This window comes from Corvus kubaryi, unplaced genomic scaffold (genome assembly GCF_017639235.1).
Source record: "Corvus kubaryi isolate FWS band 111438036 unplaced genomic scaffold, C.kubaryi_AGA036_p1.0 64865, whole genome shotgun sequence".
In the NCBI taxonomy this organism is placed as follows: Eukaryota; Metazoa; Chordata; class Aves; order Passeriformes; family Corvidae; genus Corvus; species Corvus kubaryi.
Window position 1 is genome coordinate 53,754 of NW_024581569.1, and position 25,717 is coordinate 79,470.

General features: G+C 47.9%; 1 protein-coding gene across 8 annotated transcripts in view; it reads left to right on the top strand.

Moving 5' to 3' along the window:
- The window catches only part of LOC121672690 (rap guanine nucleotide exchange factor 1-like), a 53,125-nt gene that overhangs the window by 22,254 nt on the left and 5,154 nt on the right, over positions 1–25,717 (top strand). Inside the window, exons 9-22 of one of the 8 annotated variants that reach the window (XM_042045436.1) lie at positions 552–754; positions 3,196–3,354; positions 12,462–12,743; positions 14,037–14,129; positions 15,772–15,860; positions 17,120–17,231; positions 18,875–18,950; positions 21,993–22,077; positions 23,547–23,639; positions 24,016–24,201; positions 24,357–24,441; positions 24,664–24,758; positions 25,208–25,286; positions 25,430–25,531. In XM_042045436.1, coding sequence (XP_041901370.1) covers positions 552–754; positions 3,196–3,354; positions 12,462–12,743; positions 14,037–14,129; positions 15,772–15,860; positions 17,120–17,231; positions 18,875–18,950; positions 21,993–22,077; positions 23,547–23,639; positions 24,016–24,201; positions 24,357–24,441; positions 24,664–24,758; positions 25,208–25,286; positions 25,430–25,531 — 1,739 coding nt within the window. The remainder of the gene's footprint in view (positions 1–551; positions 755–3,195; positions 3,355–12,461; positions 12,744–14,036; positions 14,130–15,771; positions 15,861–17,119; positions 17,232–18,874; positions 18,951–21,992; positions 22,078–23,546; positions 23,640–24,015; positions 24,202–24,356; positions 24,442–24,663; positions 24,759–25,207; positions 25,287–25,429; positions 25,532–25,717) is intronic. The other 7 variants (XM_042045437.1, XM_042045438.1, XM_042045439.1 and 4 more) reach the window with 7 other exon arrangements.

Below are 25,717 nucleotides of genomic sequence, written 5' to 3' on the forward strand. Positions count from 1 at the left end.
AGGTACACCCAGTCTCACAGGTAGGTGTTCTCTGATAACAGTTTTATCAGTTTGCTAGAGTGGAAAAACACTGTACACCTCCTGGTTCTAGAAATCTTGCTGACTGCAGAAATGAGACTTACTATAAACACAAGAATTATTACAGATTTATTGTCAAGGTTGCATTGTTACACTCCTAAAAAGCAGACTGACACTGTTCTGGCTTTTTGGTGACTTTGGACATCAGCTGTTGAGGAATGTTCCCAGAATTGCCATGGATTGTGTGAGGATTTGGGCTAAGCATCAGTAAATCAGACTTCTCAAGTTGCTGTTTGGAGACCTCACTGGTTCCAGGGTTTTATCAGCTGTGTTTGTGGCCTGGGATGGTGTTTGTTGTGTGCTGGCTCACAGGATGGGATATTTGGATCCTTTCCTGCAGGGTGGATGGCAACTGCTTGAGCTCCCTGGGAGCACAGCATGGGTGCCCATCTGAGAATGAGCGGCTGCCTGCTGACCCTCAGCTGGGGCTTGCAGACCAGGGGCAGTGAGTGTGACCTCTCCTTGCCTTGCAGTGATGGCCTACATGCAGTTTGTGGAAGACTACTCAGAGCCACAGCCGTCCATGTTCTACCAGACCCCTCAGAACGAGCACATCTACCAGGAGAAGAACAAGTACCTCAGGGAAGTCTACGGGATCAATGACTCCTTCATCAGCTTAGACCCCTCTCAAGATCTGGCACCTCCTCCTGCTCTCCCACCCAAGCAGCGGCAGCTGGTGAGTGACACCTCAGGGCCACCTGGCAGGGCCACCAGGCTCCCAGGAACAGCTCTGCTCTTCCTGCTCCTGGTTCTGACGGGCGGCCGTGGTGGGAGGATGTCTCACTGGTGTTACCACATCGTGCTCCTTGTCAGCTTGTGAACGTGGGTTTAGGCATTTTGCATCATTTTTGCTGCTTTCTAACCCCATTGAACCCCATGTTCAGACCGTTCCCCATAAGCTTTGAAAGTCCTAAAATGCCTTAAAAAGGAAACGTTCGTCTGCCACATGGCAGGGCTGAATCTTGCCAGGCTTGTGTAACAACAACTGCTTGGAAGATTTTGACACACTGAGCAAGCAGAACGCTTTTCAAGAGATTGCTGCACTGTTGTTCCCCACTCCTGTTTTGAAACTGTTGTCAGAGATGCCACTAATAATAACTGTTTAAACATAATAGCTGCTTTTGTGTTATGCACAGACCTTTGGTATAGCCACTACTTCACTTCATACTTTATAGCATGTTTCCTCCACATTAGTCCCCTTGTGTGATTCAGGATTTTACCTGTTTCTCAGAGTTCTTCTGCCCCCCCAGGCTGCCAGCACAGAAAGGCACATCCACATGTGTGTGGGTGGTGGGTTTAACAGCACAGAAAGGACCGTTTTCCATGTGGGGGATGAAATCCTGGCCTCAGTGGTGGCAGCAGCAGTTTTGTTTCCGACCTCGGTGGAGGTGGAATTTTGTCTCATTTCCTTTTAAAGGTTTTCCTTTAATTTCTTTTTTTTTTCCCTTTTTTCCCAGCTCCAACCTAAGGCATTTTGTTTATATTAATTATCTTATTTGTTCTGTTAAAAAAAAAAATTCTTTCATGCTGCTGGAGCTTACTTAAATTGGCCATGGCATTATCAAAATGGGAGGAAATGTGGGAACAGAGCCATGGTCTCACCATCATGAGGGTGACTCTTGCAATATTTCTTCATGTTATCTGTGCTGAAGTTTGAGTGTCCCAGAGTGTTACTTTTTAACTCTAATTTTGGGATTTGCATAACTACATTCCTATGATGCAAGTAGGAATCCTAAAAAGATAAAGTGACATTGTTGGCTAAGCTCAACTGAGTATTGTGCATTAATTCTTTGTGGGGATTAGACCTTAAATGCTTTGCAGGGACACTAAAGAGTCTGCAGGACTCCTCTCTGGAGGATCAGGCAGTTCTCCAGGGTCTGTGGTCCCCATCAGTGTGACCCTTGCACTGTCACTTGTACCTTGCAGTCCCTTGCCTGCCTTCCCCTCCTCGAGGTGGCTGCACTTCAGTGATGTTTGCAGAGGTGACTTGGGCTGCACAGTCATGATCAGAGTCTGCAAAGCACAGATTTACTGCAGCCATTGTGCAGAAGGGAAATTCTGCTCCTGTCCTGAATTTGTTGGCTGAAGCAGAGCATTTCTGTGCTTCCCTTTAATCATTATCTGGACAGCCACGATGTCCCTGCTTTGCCTGCTGATACCATCAAGGTGTTGCTTGCAGTTCTCCTGAAGCAAAGGTTTCTTCAGGTGCAGCCTTCCACCCTTCAACCCTGTGTGGGAAAGAGGTGCAAGCAGGTGATGGCTTATTCAGCAATCCCTGTAAAAGCCACCAGACTCTTGTTCCTCTGCTCCTGCTGCCCTGGGAGTTTTTGATTTGGCAAATCAAATGGGCATCAGCTGCTCTAGCAGCAGCAAGTTTTGCTGGATGGACTCCTCTCTAATATAATAATGAGGAAGTCCTTTCTTGTCAGCTTCAGATCTTAATCAAAATAAGATTGTATGTTTGCATTGTATGTTTTATTCAGCAAGTCTGAGAAAGCCTGAATATACCTCATCCTCCCTCAGTCTCCTTACTATAGCAGGATTCAGGAGAAATTCCTTGCCAGGATTTATTCCTGTGTAATAGCTGCCTCCCATGCAAATTATTATAATCTTGGATTGGACAGAGAAATGGCAGGACATCACTGTCACCCAGTCTCCCAGCAGTACCAGTGAGGACCCATAGCTCACACTGGAGAGGCCAAGTTCCCAATCTGCAGGTTGCCAGAAAAAAATAGTAGTGTGCAAGAATCGTGTGCTTAGAGGCAGTTCCTCCTTTGGGCATCTGCCCCCATGCCACGGGGAGAAAAGGGCAGCGAGGAGCAGCTTGTCTGTGCCAGCAGCAGCTGTCCACGGGTGAGCGGGGAGGGGGAGGCAGGAGTTCATTTTTTAAGGGATTTGTGAAACAAAGAAGATTTGAATTGTGATTTTTGTCGTGCCTCTTGAGCTCAAGAAAGGCATATTGGTGTGTCTGGCTGTGATGAACTGTATGAATAGCTGTTTGTTTAGCCAGCCATTATATGCATTGTTTAAGTTAGCGTTTCTTGCCCTTTATTCATCGCCTTTTCTGTGCTCTCTTTCTCTGTGTCTTGTGTCTCCTGCTTTCTCCCCCCTCCTCAGCAGGCCTCCTATGCTGCCTCTTCTTTCTCTTCTGTCTCCTACTGTGTCCAGCAACCTAAAGTGCCCTTCACCCCCGAGGACTGCGGTGCCACTCAGGGCCTCACTATGTCAGTCTCTAACTCCTTTCTCAGCCGGCACAGCTCCTTTCCTGTGCACTCGGTGAGTTCTCTCCGCTCTGGAACACGTGGGTGTTGTCTTATTGCTGATCACTTGTGTGCAAATTCTGTGCTTGCCCTCTCAGCTGAAGGTGGAGGTTCCTTTGGGGGCTTTTGAGTTGCTCTAGTAACCAGCCAGGTGGGAAAAACAGTGTGTAAATCTCACTAAGTGTAAATCTCACTAAGCGAAGCCAGGGGAGGTGTAGCTTGCTTTATATTACGTGTCCATGTTGATGTTTGTAGCGGGGGACTGAGGAAGGAGAGCTGGCCTGTGTGCCCAGGCACACTCCTGTGACCTCTGTGTGCCCCAGGCTGCACACTGGAACTGCAAAGTCTTTTTGTCCCATTGCATAACGCCAGTGATGTGGATGAGTCAATTAAAGGCTGCTGTGTGAGCCTGGCCTTGGGAGAAATAACAAGATGCTGTCCCCAGAATCCATGGGTTTAGTCAAACACGTGGAACAGTGGCTGCAGATCCTTAAATTTTTTTCTAGAAAACGGCCTCTGCTAGATGTTCCATCTCATTTTTGCCTGTTTTGCTTCCCTTCACATCTCCATGGTCCCAAACAAGCTTAGTTTGCTTGTATGATTTGCTGATGGATGAGCAGGGTTTTCTCTTCCTACGGCACTTCTGAGCAGCCTGAAGAGAGAATGGCAGGAGGAGCTGGAAATCATTTAAATCAAAATAGTATTAGAGCACTGCTTGAATCTCTGATCAGCTGCTTAAATTAAATGGTAGTAATAACACAGTGTTAATATGAAATTAAATGCAACCATGGGATTCTGTCAGCTCATCAGTGTGGGGCTCGTTTGCATGTAAAACTGTGTGGTTATGCTCTGATTGCCATGTGATGACAACTGAGAATACACTATTTTTTGACAGTGACCTGGATGTTTAGTAAATTAGGCTTCTTCTGGAGAAGGAATTATCAGAGAAGACTTGAGAAGATTCAGAAGTGTTCAATTAGTGTAATATTAAATGTTTGAAAACAGTATCCTCCCACTGTGCCATTGCTGTCTTCCCATTTCAGCACTTACTCATTCTTTAAAAATTAGTGATAATCATTGGTCCAAAGAAGAAGAAAGTGTTCAAGTGCTTTGTAAGTAGAGCTGCTTCACAAGCCATGAATGAAAGCCTTTGGCTTCTACTTGTGTGAGAGAGAGCAGTATCACAGCTTTGTTGCACAGATGAAAAGGCTGAGGGGTGGCAAGGTTAGTGTTTGCATAAATTTGTGGTAAACAGTTCTAAAATTTGAACTACAAGTCCTGAATTGTACAGGTCTCTTACTTGGTAGTGGTTCTAGCAAGCAAAACATGGAACTGTAGGACTAGATAAAAGTACTTGACTATTTTTGATTTAATTGAGAGGCTATAAATATGATTCTATAATGTTCTAAAAATATGTGAGCACTTTGATTTTAAAAAGCGTCCTCGTTGGATTAAATGGTTGCTACCTATTAAATTGCTCTGACCCGTTCTCATCTTACTTTGGACTACATTACTGTGAATATATTATTTTAAGAAATGTTAAAACTTCATTTAAAAATGCTTAAGCATTTTTGCAAGGATCTAGTGAGGGGTAAAATAAATGGCTGGAACACGAGGAACAACGAGAACAGTGAGACGGTGCACTGTCAAATGCACAAAGGAAATAAGGAATTAAAAACTGTGACTTTTCCATTAGTGCCTTTAAATTAGGATAATCTCATAGTTTCTCATTACTCTATCTGGTCTATTTTTTCACAGCCAAAAATGAGATTTTCACTATGAAAGTGTCTCTTTGAGCTGCAGAATACCAATGGCCTTACATGCATCATAGCTGACCCATGTAATACCATAACCATGGTTTATCCCATTTCCCCTATCCCTAATAAGACAGAGATGTGAAGCAGCTGTGGAGGTTTGGATCCCTCCCAGGGTGACACCCTCTGTCAGCATGGGAAGGACAAGAGCCCCTCCTGCAATCTGCTCTGTGGGGTTTCACTCCAGGGACGCCACAAGCTGCACCAGTAACTTTAGGATGTTGTTCTGCTCCTCATACTCTCATGCCTTCATTTCTCCTCTCTCCCTAGAGAAAGGCCACTGAAGTGTGAGTGCTGGTGAACAATAAACCTGGCAGAAATCAGTGTTAGCTCCCACCAGCCCCAGTGAGGGAGTCAGTGCCAGGGAGAGCACACCTTTTAGGTGCTGCCAGCTGAGCATTTGGCCTCTTGTGTACCAAGATAGCAGTGGTGGCTATCAGATCTTCTAAAATTATATGTCTCCTACATAAATTGTTACTCATTCTGCACAGGAAGCAAAAACCTCCTTGGATCGATATCAGGAAGTCTGAGCTGCTAAACTCGATGGCTGTCCACTGACCCAGTGCCAGAAAGGCCCTGCAAGTGTAGCCAATTTTCAGAAAGTGCTCTGTGCTTTTTTTCCTTCCCTGGAGACTGGCCTGGGGAGGACACAGGAGTCACTCCCAGAGGGAGGACCTGGCCCTGTACCCATCTGTTCACATGCCGGCAGCAGGGAAGCCAAGCCTGCACCACGTTCTGCTGGTTATCCCCTTAGCTCTGTGCTCCAGGTGAAGGATTAGTGCCTTACTACTGATTTACACGGCTCAAAAAGACTGTTTTCAGACAGCACAAAAGAGGTGAAGTTGCTTAGAGCATCTTTTAATTTTTAATGCATGAATTTTTTTAGAGCCATGACTCCTTTCCCTCCAATCAGCACTGCAGAGGCTGTTGCAGCCCAGCTGCCACCTCTGCTCTGTCAGCCCACTAATTGTGCTTTTCCCTCCTTTGCAGGAAATTGTGTCAGAGATAATAGCTTTTACTGGATAGAGGCAGATCTTGAGCAACTGGATCAGACCTCATAGGTTTGGCAAGTTGAGCTGTTCTTTAACCGAGTCTGACTCGTGTCTGGCCTCTGTGCCAGCAGGGGTTGTGTTGGTAGTGTGGGCTGGTGTTTTAAGGAACTGCATCATGTTCCCCATCCCATGGACAGCTGAACCATTAAATTCCACACTGGGAGGACAACTGGATTGTACTGTCAAGAATCATTCAAGGGATTCCCACCTCTTTTGAAAGTACTAAGCAGTGGGAAAGGAGGTGTGCAACAGGAAGGCATCGTCCTTGGTTACGGTTGGCTGTAATTTCTCTCCAGCCGATCACCTCCCTCCCTTCTTCTCGTGAACACAGAGCTGCTGTCCCTTGGTTTAATCAATCCTTTGCTGTTTGCCTGGAAATGGGTGGGCAGGTATCCGAGCAGCAGGAATAATCAGATCTTGAAATCTCATTACTTCCTGGCAGCTGGAGAACTCTGCACTGATAGAGGAAATCATCCAGTGACGAGCTCCACTGCTGCCCATCCACACATTTTCCACCAAGGGCTGCAGAAAGTCTTGTGGCAGCTTTTCCTTGCTGAAACAAGGAAAAGTTGTATCTCCAAGGCATATACAGCCATTAGTGGAAATTTGGCTGCATCTTCCGCTGTGGAGAAACAAGTTGCCTTTCTCAAAATGTTGGGTTTTTCTTATGTTTTCTTTTTAATTAAGAAACTTTCCCAGAAACCAATTGGCTGTCAGATTCCAGCAGAAGGCGCAAGTGATTTCCTTATGAAAGCTCCAGTTCAGCGCTTCTGTTCTCGCTTGTTCCCACCATTCTTGAGCAAATTGAGCAAGTGCACAGAAAATTCACAGCAACTGTTTTTCTTTCTTGTGTGTGTGCTGACATATGTTCAGGAAAAGGGGGGTCAGATAAGTGATTAAAGGCGTGCACCATGCAGACATGTGCTTCCCATGTTTTCCGTGCCTTGCTCCCATTCCTGTAGCTCACTTCCAGCCTGCAGCACACACCAGGCTCTGGCCCTCGCCAGAGACCGAGCTGTTTTCATTCATATGGTGGGAGCCTCAAACCAACCACGGCTGGGAAGTCATAATGTGTTTGGTTCGTTCCTGTCCTAAGGTTTTGGCTCCTTAATTTGGAGCAGAGGGAAGGGGGGGTTGAGAAGATTTGCATCCCTTTAACCAGCTGCTCTGTCTTAGGTATTGTTTTGCCTTTCCTGTTTAGCATTCCTTCTGTGTTTGTGTTCATTTCCACTGCCCATGGCAGCCTGGACACTGGTATTAATAGTGCTGTTGCCTGCTGGCATCACTGGATTTTGCTGCTGAAAACCACTTCCTCTGGCAGTTTATACATTTTCCTTGCATTTGGAACACTGCAGATCTCTGTAGTTTTTTCTAAACAGTCCCATGTTGACTTCATAGGCCACACACCCCATGTTTTTGTGTAACTGACTTTTTAGAAGTCTTGTCTTGGTCTCCAGACTCTGTCTTTTCCAGATCTGCCATCTTGAGCTGGGGGTTGTTTCCACAAGCTGAAAAGTTGATGCTGTAGGTGCAACTGAATTGAATTCTCATGATATTTTCCAAAGAGGGATGCATGACAGCATGGTTAATAAATCTTACAAATGTTTTCTTCCCCTGCTGCACCTTTATTTGTTCTGTTGCAAAGATGTGCAGGAATCTTTCCCCCACAAGGAAAAGTTTGGATTTTGTGTTTTCTCGTGCAGAAGCCAGGAGACACAACAATCCCCATCCATCCATGTACTGTGCTAACCACCAGTTAAAACCAGGGAGGTCAGCTCTGCAGCCAGGTCAGAGGCCTTGCTGAGAAACATTCCAGCCTGAGGAGTTGCTGCCTTTCCTGTGGCAGTGCTTGAAGCCATTCTGTTGGCAGCTTGTGTTTCCAGCCATTCATTGCAGGAGCATTTCCTTCCTCATTAGCAAAAGTACCTGGAAGCCCAGCATTGTGTCATGAGATAGGAAGTCTTTTCCAATAGTTGTCTGTGCAATTATATTCTTAGGGTGTAACGACTTTGCAACACCCAGTATTTTGTGAACATAATTCTGCACTGTTATAATTTGGGCATCCAGTTCTGGCATGTTGCCCACATCGTTCCCTTAATAGCATTAGCAGAGGAGATCTGAAAGATTGATCCTTTCCTCTGATAGCTTCATATTTTGGGAGTCTGATGCTCTACCTGATCTGGGAGTGTCTGGCAGGATGGCAGATTAATTTGGCAGATGTCCATAGGGTAACTGAGAAGGCTGTGCTTAAAAGGTAAAGACTGTGTCTGCTGATGGTGCAGATGCTCTGTCAGCCATGTAATTGAATTCAACTTTGGATTTGGGTTGGAGACTGCTGTAACTTGCAGCCACTGACTCTCTGCATGTATACCCCTGTGTCCCTGTTAGCTGTGGTCAGCCATGCCTAGTGAGTGGGAAGAAGCATCACTCCTGAAATAAGTTTTCTATTAGAGTGCTTATCTCCTGCCATCTAATCCAAATAAACAGCCGGAATGTCACTGACCTTTGGGACATCCTGGAGCACGGCTTCTAATGATGGAAAGCTGTCCTGAAATATTCACCCTTGCAAAAAATCAAAGGCAGCAAATTAAAAAAGTTGAAAGATGCTGTTTCTGGGAGACCTCTGTGTGTCAGTGTGTGGTAAATGTTCAGGGCCAGGCACATTTTCTTCCTGCTGTTCCCAGGAGACGAGACTGCTCCCAGCTCAAAGCTTGCTTTGTGCAAGCACTTCCAAAGTGGCAGATAGGTCTTTTTAAAAACCACTGCACTGGTGAGAGGAGAGGAAACTCTCTCTTCTCCCTGCCTCGGCCGTTTGCTGTCAGGATCACTTATGCTGGGAGACTCCCTTCTGCTCGTGTGGTGGGAGCTGGCAGCGTGGCCAGAGTTTGGATACAGGAGAGCATCCTTTCCCAGAGATTGCTGGGGCACCCTGTTTTCTAGCTTTCCCAGAGACTATTTGGAAATGCTTCACTTAGAGTAAAGCTGTGGAGTAGGAGGTTGTGTCCGTGAAGCCATAACCAAGGCCTTACTTGACCCTACAGGAAACCTCAGAGAAGCTGATTAAAACAAGCAGTGATTTGTTTCCAAGATAAACTGTTGCCTCTTGGGGGGAACACTAAAGGATGGCTTGTTTCCTCCTGACAGTTGTGTTGAATGGACTGTCCCCTCCCCAAAAAATGTATGTCTTTTAGAGGATGACAGGGCTTCCAAGAGATGGACAACACCCAGATCCCGTGGAAGCCGTTGCTGCAATCCCTGGGGCAGCTGCTGGCTGGGCTGGGTCAGACTGGGGAGCAGCAGGAATGGGTGCCATATGGACATCATCTCCACTGCAGGGTGGGGTTTTTTTCCCTTTGAAAAGTATGCTTCAGTCTTGGCTCTTGTCCCAGCACGGCTGCATAACTGGAATTCCAGAGCTGCTCGAAGGCTCCGGAGGAAGGAGGGGGCTCCCTGGCTCCCTTTCTACAAGATGCAACTTTACCACAAGACTGGAAGTTGAGAGCAGTCTGACTAATTAATGCCAGCACACCAAAGGCTTCTCTGCACTGTTCCTTTTGTTAACAGCATGCTGAGAGCCTGTCTGCATCCTTAAATGATTGTTCACGGATCACATAATGAAGATTAATGCATTTTCATGGGTACCTGGGCCTTAAACTGGCATTTTCAGAGTATCTCATGCCAAGAGATTGTTCTGAAGGTGTATTATGAGACCTAGGAGAGAGAAACATACAGTGATTGTCAATATGGACATATCTGCATTCAAACTTCTAAAATTTCTGCAATGTAATGTTATATTTAGGTCTAAATTGCCTTCAAATTAGGATTAATGTGTGTGAAACTCCACAAGGCAGGAGCTGTGCAAATGTTCCTGCCCCAGTAGCAATAACTCATCTCCCCGAGCTGCTGGTCCAGGCTGCAGGCAGGTAAGCAGAGTCTGCCCTGAGCTAACCCTGCCAGTGCCTCACGCAGGGCTCTGCTTGTCCCAGAGTGACTTGGCTGAGGACAGTCATTTCCTTTCACTCCTGCCCTGCGTGAGCTCCACTGCTGCTTTGCAAAAGCCTGGCTTTTCCTTTGGGTTCGGCAGGTCAGGGACAAAACCCCTTGGAACTCCTGGGTGGAAGATGTCCATCAACTACAAAGTGAAGGACAGCGTGTGCCGCCTGTGTCATGTGGGTGCAGGAAGTCCAGCAATGGGGGAGCTGGCACAGAGCTCCTGCTGGAGCTAATTATTTCCTCTACAGGAGCAAAGGATCTTGTTATCAGCACAGCAGTTTTTTGAGTGCCTTCTTGAGCCACTGAGCAGTGGTTTGGGGTCTAGGCTGGGACTTGGGGTGATGGTTGGTGTGTTAGTGCCAGTGAGATCATGAAATACCAGGCCGGCATAATGAATCTGCTGAGCCAAGATGATGTCATGAGCCTGGTGTCTTACGAGGGATTTAGAGGTTTGTGCCATGCAAGTGAAGATGAATAAATGTAGAGCATTTATCCAGGCAGAAAGTAAATACAGAGATTAGACTTGTCATTGTTACTGAGGCAGCTCCAAAAGCTGACAGTGTCCCTGGAGCCAGCACTGCTCATCCGGAAAGAAATGAGCAGGAAGAGAGAGGAGCCCGTCCTAGAGCCAGTCTCCTTTTAGCCACAGGCATGTGGTGGGGATTTGCATTTTAATTATTTTTCAGTAGTCTTTTAAGCTCTCTTTCCAAAGCATTCACCTCCTCTCCTCTGTATTATGGCCTACAATTTGTTTTGGGGCCTGAGAATACACCCAGAGCACTGCTGGACTCCATGCAAGGCACAAGGCGCAGCCCCTCAAGGATTAAGGTGGTGGAAGGTAAAGTCTAGCCATTGACCTTTACATTTCCTTTCCTTTGTAGTGGAAAAGCTTTTTTCACCAGGATTCTGGCCTGAGGCTGTTCTCAGTTAAGATTTTTAAGCCCACATCTTTCCTAGGTAGAAACAAAAATACCACTGCTGAGCTGGGTGCTACTGCTGGGGCTCAGGTGATGGACTAAGCTTTGCTTTTTCTTACCCACTCAGCTCTCCTGAGAAAATGTAGCCTGAATTCTCCAATTGCTGCCTTTGATTCTCTTTCTTTTTACATCACAGTGGTGTCACTTTTCAGCCTGGTTTGAGCAAGTTGTGTCTATGCTTCTTGAGAGCTCTGTACTGCACCGTCCTTGTGCAGCAGATCCCTCAATGGAGCAGCGCCACAACTGCGTTCCAGCCTGGGGTGTTCTGGATGATGTGATTCTTCTTTCAGTCCACTTGACTGTGACCAGCTTTGCAGGTTTTAAAATAAACTCCTCTCCAGCAGATTTAGCATTATTGTCTTTTTTTTTTTTTTTTAATGGTTGTCAGCTTTGTTTTGGACTTACCCCGATGGCAAATCTTACTAGCACCAGATGTTAAAAGACAGAGGGTTGCTCTTGTTTTTCTTGGCACAATATATTCCCACTGCACCCTGTTTAATATTATCTGAACAGTAATCTGATGATTAGGAGAGATAGTGAAATAAAGCTTTACGCAGATGATCTCTTTTCATCTCTTCAGCTGACTCTTCAAGGCACTGCATTAAAGGATCGGTTTGATAAGGAATTCATCACTCTGGAGGGCAATTACCATTTTTGCTCCCTGTTTTTCACAAATGGGAAGGAGTAGCAGCATAAACTCCTTTATCCTTCAGTGTAACTTTGAAGGCAGTATCCAGCCACTCCTCCCTGGGAGCTGTGTGTTCTGGAACAGACTTGACACAGTAGCTGTTAAATTACAGGGCTGGAGCAAAAAGCATCTTAAATTTGGATCCTGTGGAAAATCCCAGAAAAGCAATAAGCACTTGAAGCAGTTTTCTCTGTGTAGATACTTCCAGCATGCTCAGAGTCATGGTTTCTGGGTGCCTTTGCCTCCTTTCCTCCACTCAGGGGATTTTCAGGGTCACTGCATTAGCAGTACTGAGATACCCAGGTTTTCCCCTGCCTAGCAAAGGCTGGATCACACCTTGCTGCTCACTTTCCCTGTGTGAGATGAGCAGCCAGGCTGCTGTTTGTGCAAGAACACGCCTCTCCAGGAAAAACCTGGCTGGTGTATCCCAGGTAGCAATTCCTGCTCTAGTGTGTGGATGGTAAAATAGTGCTGCCTGTGCTAGAAATGCCTTGTGCTGTCACTGCTACGCTGCTGCCAATCTAATTACTTTTTCTTTTGTCTGTCTCTTTCCTTTCCCCATCTTCCTTGTTTTTGTGTTGTGTCTCTGCATCCTGCAGTACAAATCTGTGTTTAGGTCCTACTCCCAGGACTTTGTGCCTCACAACCAGGTCTCCATACCTCCTTTCCTCTCTTCTACCTCTTCCTCCTGCTCCACCCCACCTTTTCCGCCCGTCCATCCATCCCAGAGCCCCGACCTAGCGGTGCCCGCTGCAGCCAGCCAGTCACCCAGCACTGTGGATGTGCCAAACTCCTCTTCTCAGGAGAGCAGCTTTAATGGGAATGCTCCTGTCTGCCTTCCTTCTGAAACCTCTTTCACTGATTCTCTCCAGACGCCTTCGGTGAGACTCTCCAAAGAGATGATAACGCACCTTAACACAAGGCTGCCTTTATTTGTTGGGGTTTTTTAAAAGAAAATGTCTCTTGTGTTAATACATGCTAAATTGTGGTCTAGTCTGGCTTCCAAATGAGTGTGAATTGCAGAGAGGAAATTTCATATAAAAATGGTGGCTAGAAAAAAATGGACAACCTCAGCAGGTTTGAGAAACTGTTAAGACATACGTAGGAAACACAAAATGTCAAATGCTGGTGAAGGGGAGAGTTGGCTGTAGCTTCCTGCAGTTGTAATACAAAGCTGAGGGAGGTAAAGGAGTGTTTTGTGAGGTTGGTAGTTACTAAACACAGGCTCCTAACAGCAGTTCACATCCTGCAGTTGCCACCTGCTCCTGCCTAAGTCACCAGGAGCAGTGGGTGCAGTCCAGCTCTGTCTCTCCTGTGCATAAAAGCTATTGTTCTCTACAGGTTCCTGCTCTTCCCAGTTCCCATCAGCCCCAGCTGTGTGCTTGGTGGCAGCTCATCACATGTTGGTGAAGTTAGGCTAACGCTGTTCCCACGCTGCTAGTTTGAGGTCCCAGATCACTTTGCAGATCACTGAGCAGGTCTGTCCATTACAGATACTTTTTTGAACACCTCATTTTCAAGACAGTTCCTCTTTCGTCTGCTGCGAAGCCGAGAGTTGATGGGATTAGAGCTGTCAGCACAGGGCATGCTAGTGCTGCCTCTCTGCCAAGTTTGGAAGAGGGTCACTGATTACAGAGTAAATGTGCAGCTTTTCACGCTTTGGATGTGACTTTGCTTTGCATCTTCCTTGCTTTTGGTCCTTGTTATATCCCAGAAGGCCTCGAGTTTGGTTTATTCTGGTGTGATGAGTCTAGTCCATGCTTGTAGCCTTGTTTGGGGCATACCTTTGATGCCCTTGGGGCTGCAGGGCTGGTCTGTGCTCAGCAGGACTGCCCTGGGTAGGACAGGCGCTCTGTGTCCAGCTCTGAACAGTCCGCTTCCAGCACCTTGAAATCTGCCCGCTGCACCTTGGCAGTCTCACTGGAGTCCACAGCTCTTGCAAGCAGTGCCTGCTGCTGCCCTCCTGCAGCCCAGGGCCTTTGGGATAGTCCTCCAGAGCCAGAAATAATGAGGATGGTGCAGCCTCAGTGGCCAGTGCTGGCCACGGAGACAGAGAACAGCTCCGAGTGAGGTGACAGCAGCTGCCGAGGGCAGTTCTGCTCCCAGGTTCTCTCGGCCATGAAGCGCTGGTGGGGGGCACCATCACGGATTTCCTTTCATCCTGTCTCCCTCAGAGTGAAAACGCCAGTGAGGAGGCTGGTGAGGGTGAATATGTCAATCTGTATTCCTCTGGCCAGAGCAACGGGGAACTCCCTCGCTCTGAAGGAGTAAGTAACAACCTGCAGAGGCCGGACCCTGGACGGCGCTGCCTGGTGCATGCCGGGTTCACGCCGGGGCTCATGCGCTTGGCACCGGCCTCTTCTGCACACCCTGGAACTCCCTGTCCTTCTGCTGCCCTGGCTCCCTTGCTGGCCATCCCTCTGCTTGCCCACTCCTGGCTGCAGGTTTGGGGGCCCTCTTGGTGCAGGTGCAGAGCAGGAGATGCTTTTGGGGTCACGCTGAGCCCTGGCAGGAGGCAGGGATGGCTTCTCCTGCTGCGCTGTTTCCTTTGCGCTTTGCTGGCTGTTTGGAGCTGCTTGTGTGAAGTTCCTTTCCAGAGAGATGCACCCTGTGCCATCCTGGGGCCACGTCTTTTCTTGTAACTGCTTTGCCTTCCCTATTTTAATACAGAAAGCCTTCTGCTTTAAATATTTATTTTTTCTCTTCACTGTTTGGTTGCAAAGTAAGTGATGGATTTAGCATTGTACTCACACGCTGTTTCTTCCTTTACTCAAGCCTTGTATCTTAGATATTTCCTAGAGGAGCCAGGGCGTTTTCCATTCCAGGGAGGTCTCATCTTCCTGTTGGGTCATAGGAAACTGGCAGAGGTCCATGGTGATCCTTTTGCCTGCCCTCTTCTTGGAAGGCACATCTCCTACAGGATGTCTCCAAGACCTTTATCCACGGTGGTGTTAAATACGCCAAGAGATAGTGCTCCCATCACTTCCCCTCAGGAGACACATCTGGGCAGGCCCATCCTTTTGGACAGCTGTGAGCGAGTTCTCAACTTTGAAGCAAAGGGCTTTACAGATAGAGTCTGGAAAAACCCTGCAGACACCAAGAAACCCAAGCTCAGCAGGGTGTTTCCATGCCGAGTGGATAGCGTGGAGGTGGCTTCAGTCCTGTCTGTTCACTAGAACAGAGCTTGAGTTTCCAGGCTTCACTCTGCGTGATGTTAAATAATTCTGAACTCCTGACATTGTTGGATTAATATTCCCATTTGCTGTTCATGGCTATTTGTCTCCTTAATAAATGGCTAATTTAAAATGCTGTGTCTTTGCTCTGAGCTCTCTACCTGCTGTTCCATGCCGCTGATTGAGCTGGTTCTGCTTTTTTGCATTAGCCTCATTTCCACAGCCCTGAGTTGTGGAGTGGAAACGTTGCATCATTGCAAAACCTATTCTGATGGGAGAGAAGGGAGGTAGGAAGCAGTGAGCATCCACCCCCTGAGGCAGGGGGGGCTGTGATCAAGAGGGGAACTGAAACTGGAGAGCTTAGAGCTGGCTGTGTCTGTTTGGATTAAAGCAGGAGGCAAAGTGTATTTCAACAGGAAGGGCTGGAGGAAAAATAAAAGGTCGTGAGAGGGTTAAAATCCAAGACAACAGCAGACTTGTGTTGTAACTTTCAGCATCATTTCACAATGTTGAAAGCAAACAGTACTAATTACACTGGTCTCCAGAGATGGTCCCAAATTTCCTGTCTGATTAACTTCTGTGTTTTCCTGGCATTTGGCATTAACTTGCATCAATCTTTAACCGCTCTGTAGGAATTTACAGTAAAGGGCCATTTAGAGGCAGGCAGACTGTAAATGCAAGGCTCGCTGGGCTCAAGGACCCCGTGTAATGATGAAAAACTCCTTTCTCTTGGCAGGAATCTCCCCCTGTCAAAGACGGCCACTCCAAAGACTCCGCTTTGAACAGCAGTGCCATGGGGAAGGAGGGTAAAGATGGTGCTGAAAGGTGAGCCTGACCCCCTGGTGTCCTCCTTCCAGGTTTGAAGGGTGCAGAGTCCCAACATCCCCTCTGCCAAACCATCCTTGGGGCTGCCTGCTCTGCCCTAAACCTCCTGCATGTTGTCTAAACTTCTGAGCCCACTTTTATTGCACAGCCAGTGTGTGGTGGGATCCTGGTGAACGAGAAGGATCCTGACAAGATATCCTTGCTGAACTCAAGGAGCCTGTGGGGGTTAATGCAGCCTGTGTTAGCCATCCTCAGTCCATCTCATTGGCAGTGCTGCCACTGACACTGGCTGCTCCCTCCTGCTTCCAGGGAGATGCGTGAAAAGAGTCTGCATTGCTGTTTGGAATAGTCTTCCAGAGGGAAATTTCTTCCTAACCCTGCTCGTTAGAGGCTGGCTGAGGCCCTGGAGCAGGAGGCTTTACATCCTTTCTAATGCTCTTAACTATCATTTGCCTATGTAAATGAAGAGGTGCAAGCTGTAACAGATGGGCTTCAGGAGGAGTGGAGTGAGTGCTTCCCTGCTGCTCGAGATTGCTCTGCAATTGCATTTCTAAAGCAAAAATAGAGAACAGCGTTGATTTGTGTGTGACAGTCAACTTCCCTCCCCCATTTTCCTATTTTCCTGCAGTTGGTTTGAGGGTTTTAAACCCTACAGTGAAGGAGACAACACAGGAGTGCTCTGCAAAGCTCACTATCTGCTCAAAGCACTGACTGGTGCACGGGATTTTGGCCTGTGCCTGGGTAAAGCTATAAGGAACATCAGTACTTTTTCTTTTTTTTTTTCTTTAGAACTACAGGCACAGAGAGGACATGTCCTGGCACAAGAGTACCAGCCTTTGGGGGTAGAAATTCTAGAGGGGGATGTACACCAAAAAAATGGTCATGATTTTCTGCTCTATTTTCCTGCAGAACAAGAGCCTGTCATCTCGCCTTGTCTCAGCACAGCAGGTCATGAACTGACTAAGATATGTATGTGTAGAGTGTGCTCAGTCTCTGTACGCTTGAGGAAGGGCTTAAATTTGTGTGCACTAAAAATTTGGTGGATTAAGGAGACATGGAAGTGTGTACTTATAGTAAAATCCTGTCTGCCAGAAATGCGGACAGACAGGTGTTCAGGTCCTAAAGGTTTATCTTTCTCTTTTCCAAGAGATGCTCAAAGCAACAGAGTTAGAGCCAGACTTGTTTGCAAAAGATTTACCTCCAGAGTGTCTGTGTACTTACTGTCATTTGATGAAGGTTATTTCCCTTTTTTTTCACAGGCAGCCACAGTCACCAGATACTTTGGAGTCATCACAGCTGGAGGAAGAGGTAGATGAGCTGTCCCTTATTGACCACAGTGAAATCATGTCTAGATTAACACTGAAGCAAGAGGTAGGTGCATTCAGGGTTTGTTTTTGTACTCTTTGGTTTACTCTGAGCTGAAATCTGACTCTCTGTGTGCACAAACAAGGCATCACCTTTTATTTGCTAGGAAAAACTAGGTTGCAGCAGAAGTGGGGTATGTGTGAAGGCAGCTGTTAAAGTATGAGATTCTGGTGCAGGCAGGGAGCACCAGCAGTGAGTGAGGATTTAGCAAAAGGTGAGATGTCTCCCTAAAAACCAGCACATCTTGTGCCCTTTTCCCAGTCTGCCCCTTCCCACTTCTTCAGCCTCTGACAGTCTGAAATGAATCACCTGAGAGCCTGAGCACAGTAAATCCGGGTGTGGGTGATGGTGTTGGCCTTTCTCTCTGACAGCAGGTTCAGCAGGTGAATGAGCACGACATGATGTTACTGATGTGGAAAAGCAGCCAAAAGAACTGTTTCTGTGTTTGAGAAATAGCTTTGTGTTCAGCCTTGGGTGCACTCCCAGCCAGCTTTGCTCACTGTGCTCTTGAACCACGCTGTCTTTGACATGCAGCTGGAGGGAACATGCAGGCTTTTGAAGCTTTCAGACTGTCAGGGGGCTTGGCTGAAAAACAGAGAGAATGGATCATTTACTGGCACTTTAGGAGTGTTCTTTGGTCAGCTGAGATGTGCAGGAGAGATTGAGAAGCTTTTACTTGTTCTCTAAGTAGTATTGCATGACTCTTGCCAGAGGGTCACCTGAAAAATTCCCGTCTTAGACAGAGCTGCTCCATGGCTGTAATCCATGGCTGTTTCACTGTTTTGCATATTGAAGTGATAAAGACATTCCTAAGGGAAGCCAGACACAACTCCAGCCTCCTCTGATGAATTGTTTCCTTTAAAAAACATTTAAAAATCAGTGATTTCTGAACATTTGGGACTAGCAGATCTGTGTCTTAGTGTCTTTTTTCTTCCTTTTCTTTCTGATCTACATGTTTGAAGCAGTATAGAACTGTCACTGCCAGCTGCTTCCTGCAGTATGGGAACTGCTGGCTGAGTGGTGGATCAGTTTTGCGTATTTTAAGTTGTGAAATGCAGTAGCTAGAAGAAAGATGTGTTTTAGAGAGTCACAGGGACTTTCTAAAACAGGTCAAGGCAGGGGTCAAGCAATTAACAGGGCTGTTTTCTTCTTCCAGTTATTGGATCGTTTCAGGTGACCTCCAGCCAAATAGTTCCAGATTAGGGAATTAACTCGTGGGGTTTTGATGTTCCAGGAACATGCAAGCTGAATGCATGACCTCCCACCCCACAGCCACTGTGGTACGTGGTCCTGCACTTTGAGACAGTTCACACAGTGCTGCTGCCCTGTTAAAGGTCTTCTGGGAGTATTTGTGGCATTTCTGCTCATTCTTCTGTGGGCAGAAGGTTCAGCTTTCACTGAGCTTCACAACCTGGCCTTAAGGAGTCAGAGACCCCAAGATCAGCCCAGCTCCTCATCTGGGACACCAAATGCTTTATTCAAATTCCAGGATTATCCCAGCACTGAAGACCATGTCCCAGCTTGTGCTGCGAGCAGTGCCAGGAACAGTGTGTGCGCTGCCAGTTGTTGCTGAGCTGGAACCCCAGCGATGTTAAACTAGGCCTAAGGGAGCTTGGGCTGTGCCTGACGTGGCTGTGTTCCCATTGCAGGGGGATGATGGGCCAGATGTCCGTGGTGGATCTGGAGACATTCTGCTGGTGCACGCCACAGAGACCGACAGGAAAGGTACGTGGAGCAGCAGGGCAGAGCTGGGGGCTCAGCCTGGCACGGCTTTGGCTGCCTGTCCTCTGCCCCATGGCCACACACAGCTGGGCTGGGGGAGAGTCTGCAGGGGTCCTCTGAGCTTGGCAGGTTGTGTTTATCTGTGGGAGATGGAGGTAAGCTGGATAAGCGCCTGGTGGTTCCATTTAGCAGCAGGGATGGGATTAACTCCTCCCAGCCCTTGCCTGGATCTGGAAGATGAGGCACACCAGTGACAGTGCTGTGTTGGTGTCCCTGTACCTGCTGAGCTGGGCCACTGCCTTCTGTGAGAGCAGGTGTGACCAGCCTGTTGTGCATGGATCCTGTTTCCAGTGGTGTTCCTTGTCCTTTGAATTTCAGGAAGTGGTGATGTACTGGAATGGTTGTTCCATCAAAGTAGGAAAAAAGGAATATTAGTTTGGGTCTAATGCAGTACCCGTGGGCATCAGGAGTCTGTTCAGGTGCTGCTCTGCTGACACCCCGTATTTTCAATTTACTGTGCCACCTCCTAGTGCCACTCTGTACCCTTTGTGTCCTGGTAGCCACCCAGACCAGTTCAGAGAGGGAATCCACAGTACAAAAGAAGAGATGTGGGCAAGGAGAGGGGATGTCAGCAATCCTTAGCTCTAGATTTGTTAAAACCCCTCTTCATCTGTCCAAACCCAGTCAGCACACAAATGAAGCAGCTCCTTTCCAAGACCTGTGGCAAAGACAGCCTTTGCAGTGTTTCCAGAGAGTTATTTGAACCTGCCAAACACATTTGTGCTGATGGCCTTAACCAGGATTGATCTCCTTATCTCCTGGGAGGCAAAACACTAACCCTCTGAATCACTCAGCGCTCGTAGTTTAGAGGTTGATAGTCAAAGGGGAAATATCTGTCATGTACGTTTTTAAATGACAGGGGTTTTACTGTAGCATAAGATGTTTGCAATTACTTACCAGCACCATTCAGCTAGCAAGAAAATCCTTCCCCTGACAGCTGTGTTTCCCAGTTTGCACTGGGCATCAAATCCAGGCAGAAAGGACCAAAGTTAGGAACACACCAGAGAGGAGGGTTGTGCCAAGGCTGGAAATGTATATTAAAGAAAATAGTCTAAATGAGATGGTGGAAATATCCCTTATAAACATGCTGAAAGTGGAATAGAGAAACTCTGCTTTACTCCTGCTGTTCTCTGGAGCAAGCATCACCACAAAGAACTTCTCTACTGTCTGTTCCTGTTGAAAGACAGCTGCTTGATAAGGGCATGAGTGCTGGACCTCCAGTTCATGAACAGGGGGCTCTGAGGGTTCTGCAAGCAGTGGGGTGAGAGCTGTGGAGAACCTTTCAGACCTGGGAAAAGCTAGAGCAGGGTTTTATCCGCCCAGTGGTGCAGCTGTGGAGAGCTGGGTGGAGGGAGCTGGGGCAGGCGACAGTTTCCAGTGCCTGAGCCCGGCCTCACAGGCGCTGCCAAGCCACGGAGCACAGAGGAATTTGTGCTATGCTAACCCACTGTTTGGGTGACTGAGAGGGTTAATGAATTAAGCTTACAATGAGAAGAATTCGGGGCTTGTAAATCAATCAGCCATACGGCACAGAGGGGTAGAGTTAAGAGGCTTTCCTTTAAAGATGAATTTCTTGGCAGCTTCAAGTGCCAGAGCAGACCAGCTGTATTACCTCACATTGCCTTTTGGGCAGATGGGAACCCAGAATAAATGTAACTCCACGCCCTGGTGCATGATGCGTCTTGTCCATTTGAGTTTTCTGAAAAAGCTAAATGACATAAGGAATAGAGACCTGTGGTCTTCAGGAATAAAATCCATGGTCAGTTAAGTGCTCACAACCACACACACTTGCTGTGAGTGCAGGATTAGAGCTGGACAAGGCTTGGGGCTCACACCTGATGTGACCACCCAGCCTCTGTTGTCTGTAACCAAGAGGCAGCAGCGCTTCCTGATTTAAGAGCAAGAGGAAGGTGAGGTTCCTGCCAAGAGAAACACTGCAGGTAGAGAGGTACCACTCTCCCTCTGTGCCCTGCTCCGTCCCACCTCACAGCAGTGGCTGGGTGTTACAGCACATGGGTATGGGGTGTTGCCTGTCGTGGCTGGAACAAGTTCTGCATGTACAGCCGAGCCTGGGCAGGCACAACAGCAGCTTTTGCTCCCTGTCTGCCCTTGGTGCAGTGCTGCTGGCAGGGGCAGGATGCCATCCACTGCACACCCTGCTGCCGTGCCCTGCTTTGTACTGGCACTAATGCCTAATGCTCCCATTTTGGCACTGCTGTCCACAGTGACCAGGCATTGGGACTGCGAGTGTTCTGCAGTCTTGACCTGACATCTGCATTCCTGTTTGCAGTTCCTGCTTCTTCAAATTCCATCCTCTGTGCCCATGATAATGCCCAAAGCCTTCGCAATCCTAGGCCCTGTAACAACCCATCCTGCAGATGAATTAACACAGGCTGACTGCATGCACCACATCTCTGTTGGGGCAGGGTCACGGGTTGTGGCAGCATCAGTTTTTGCAGTGCAATTTGCTTTTCTTTTGGCTGGGAATAATCTTCTATTTACACTGCTCTGGGACTTCCTGGAACTCAGCAAGGGCAGATCTGCAGCACCACAGCATACATGTGTGTTCCTCATGGGGAGGGCAGAGTGACCTGCCTGAGCACCAAAGCCAGAGTAGGCATCACCTCTTGCCATCAGATCTTCTCTTTAAAGCATCCCCAAGGTCTAAACTCCGTTTTTCCTTTACACATTATTGATAGCTCCTGTCCCACAAGCAGGTGTTTTTCACTGACCCTTTTATGAGGCACAAGCCCGAGTGCTGCAAGTGGGAGGCAGGGCCAGGCCGGTGGGGACAGGGCAGTGTCACTGCTGCTCTTGTGCCAAAGGGTCCATCTGCTGGTAAGGACCAACAGCACAGCTTTTCTGGGAAGTTCATTTGTGCCAAAATGTATCCATGTCCTCCTCTGTACATCTGGGTTCAACCTTACAAGAAACTCCTTTTTCTGAAAGCAAGGTTGACTGAGGCTTTCTTGCCTTTTTCCCTAGATCTGGTGCTGTACTGTGAAGCCTTTCTGACTACGTACAGGACATTTATTACCCCTGAAGAGCTCATCAAGAAGCTGCAGTACAGATATCCTTTTACTAGTGACAGTTCACTCCCACCAGGAATCAGAGCTGGACAGTTGTCATGGAGGGAGCTGGTGGCAAGTTTTTTGGTCAAAAGCCTGCTGGCAGCATGGTCAGTGATGTGCTTGCCCTGATGGTGTCCCAGGCAGGAATTCCTTCCCCTCCAGTCTCTCCAATGGGAATTGCTGCAGGCCAGGTCCAGTCACAGTGGATACTGGACCTGAGAGTTGTCTCCTGAGGGTCCTGGCTAGGAAGAGGAGCAATTCGGGGTTTCTGTATGTCACTGGGGACCTGGTCTTTTATTTGGGACATCTCATTTGTAGAGTGGGGACCAGAGCACCTTCTGGCTTCCAGAGGGGTCCTGGGCATTGCCTGCATGGGCAGGTGTAGTTTAATATTAGAGATGATTAAACCATCAAGACCTTGTCTCTCTTACTGCAGTAAACTCAGCCATGAAGATGCTGTGCTCTTGGCCTCCCAGTCCTGAACTGAGCTTGTAGCTGGTAACAAGGCAGGGCCCTGATGTGCAGGGTGAGCATTCCTGGCAGAGGATGGAGAAGGCCTCTCCCTGAGCAGCCTGCTGCCATTCCTTGCCCTTGGCCCCTTTCCCGTGGCTCCTTTCCCTGCCAGCGGAGCAGGGCAGGGTTTGGGTCCGGGCAGTGCCGAGGCCCCGTGGGCTCTGGTGCTGTGCACCCACGTCAGAGGGAGCCTGACGTCAGCGTGTCCTGCTGCAGCTCATCAGTGCCATCTGCAGCAGAGCCGCTGCTCCGCCTGGGACCGGCGGCCAAGGGCACGGCACGGCTCAGCCCAGGTGACAATCCCATCTGGGGTATCCCTGCAGGCCCCTGCCAGTGCTGACTTACTGATAACCTTGTCCTCTGTCCCTTTGGCCACCTGGCAGAAGGTTTTTCAACCTGTGCTGTCTCCCCTGTCACTGTCCTCATTGCAGCAGATTGGGCAGCAAGGAAGGTAGAGATGACATCTGAGATCTGTTGAGACCAGATGCCACAGACCAGTGGGGGAGATCACTGCAGGGGAGTGCTGCTCATTAAATTCCACCTTAGAGAGAACAGTTTCAGGGTACACCTGCTCTGAATTCTGCCAGGTGAAAGCACCTCCTGACACCCCCTGCTACCAGCAGCTGGTGTCAGTTTAATACCATCTTAATTAGAGCCATATCAGTGTCCCTTATCTCCTGGAAATCGAACACCAGTTTCCATCAGGACAGAACAGTGTGGTGTTCTAATGTGGCTGCCCCATCCCTGGAAGTGTTCAAGGCAAGGCTGGATGGAGCTCCGAGCAACCTGGAACAGTGGAAGGTGTCCCTGCCCATGGGAGGCAGTGGAACTGGATGATTATTAAGGTCCCTTCCACCCCAAACCAGTCAATGATCTTATGGTTCCTCAAGGCAGCTGGGAATTGCACTGATGCTGGTCTGGCCACACTGAGTTGATTCTTTAATTTGCAACCAACATATGAGAAGTTTTGCCACTTCCCGGACACGTTCAAGAAGCGAGTCAGTAAGAACACCTTCTTTGTGCTGGTGCGAGTGGTGGATGAGCTGTGGTGAGTTGCCTTCTTCATTCTGGGATGCAGGGTCAGTAACACACAGAAATCTGGCAGCTGGGAAAATGTGGTTTTTAGGGAATATATGTTTTTTTAACCCTATCTGTAATGACAGCTGAAATCCCCGACCCTGACCAGCGAGACACCTGTAGTGCTGAACCCTTGTGTTGGAAGAACAGGTTCTTCCTGTGTGTCCTAACTGGGTCAGTGGTTTTAAAATAACAAGTAAAAGGGGAATCTCTGGGAAAGGAAGAGCTGGGAAGAAGAGGAATTCCAGTCACCCAATTCTGCTTGTAGGAAAGAGCAGTGACACTCAGTACAGATACAAACCCCAGAGTTTGGTGTCTTAGCCCTGGATTTTCCATCTTCCTCTCAGCTTGGTGGAATTGACGGAGGAAATCCTGAAGCTGCTGATGGACCTGGTGTTCCGGCTGGTGTGCAGTGGGGAGCTGAGCCTGGCCAGAGTGCTGCGCAAGAACATCCTGGACAAAGTGGACCAGAAGAAAATGCTGAGCTACGCCAACTCCATCAAACCTCTCGCGGCCCGAGGCGTGGCAGCCAGGTGAGGGAAGGTGCACATAACCATGTCTTGGTCCTCTGAGAGCCAGGGCATCCCTTCCCTGGGAACACAAGAGTTTCCTCAGTTCGAAATACGAGAAAGATAAGAAAACAGGTCACATTTTCTGAGCCTTTGTACTTCCTCCTTGTTTTTCACAGGCCAGGGACACTGCATGATTTCCACAGTCATGAAATAGCCGAGCAGCTGACCCTGCTGGATGCTGAACTCTTCTATAAAATCGAGGTACAGAGATAAGGATGGGCTGAGGGCAGTGGGAGGGATTGGACCCTCTGCAATTTCTGGTATTCCCTGCCAGCTCTCCCAGACACCTGCTGGATTGTAGGGCACAGCTGATCTTGTGTCAGCAAGTGGCTGTGAACACAGGCTGCAGCTCGGAATCTTGGGGTAGAAATCCCGTTTTAATATGTGGTGTTTTCCCACCTCTCTCCTCTTCTTCCTTGGCAGATCCCAGAAGTTTTGCTTTGGGCAAAGGAACAAAATGAAGAGAAGAGCCCCAACCTGACACAGTTCACAGAGCACTTTAATAACATGTCCTACTGGTAAGGAGCTCAGAACAGCCATGGCACTGAACTGTGCTTAACTTCCAATGCCTTGCAAATATTCCAGATATTCCTCGTAGGCTTGGGTTCCTTTGTTACAAATGGGATAATATGTATTTTTGGCCTGGAAGTAGATGCAGAGCACTTATCAAAGACCCCCAGAGCACAGCAGAAATAAAATTCTGGAGGATTGTGGAAGGCCTTGTAACCCAGAGGAAATAATTATCAGTATCACTGAGCCCTTGAAACAAACATTCCCCATGCAAATAAACGCACTCTGTGAAATTGCCCTGTCTTTGCTGTGGATTAGAATGCTCCATTTAAGTTGGAGGTATTGTGAACTTTTTAGTATTGGCTCATCCCTGTCAGTGATGAGTTTTCTTAATGAAACATGAGGAAATCTGAGCTCTGCTTAAGTAGGTTTATCTTTTATTCTGTCTGTCTTCCAGGGTCCGTTCAATAATTATGCTACAAGAGAAAGCCCAGGACCGAGAGAGGCTGCTCCTTAAATTTATAAAGATTATGAAGGTATCAGCTTGGTTTTTCCTGTGAATCACACACACTGCTGCTTAAAGGAGCAGGGGAGTGGGGCCCTCTGCTTGGTAGAGCTGTTTGATGCTAGAAGGCTTTTCAGAGCTCTCAAGTAACTGGAATATTCTCCTTCTTTACAGCACTTACGAAAGCTGAATAATTTTAATTCCTATCTGGCCATTCTTTCTGCACTGGATTCTGCACCCATCCGAAGGCTGGAGTGGCAGAAGCAAACCTCAGAGGTGAGGAGCAGTGGGGGCTGTGATCTTTGGGAGAAGGGTAAGTGTGGTTATGTGTGAAACATCTGAGTGGTTTAACAGCTCAGCAGTGTCCCGGGGTGGAGGGATGGTGGATGACTGCTCTGCAGCGGGTAAAATGCCACAGTGCTGGAGGCCTGCAGCGTGGCTGGGCCTTCTGAGCTGCACGAG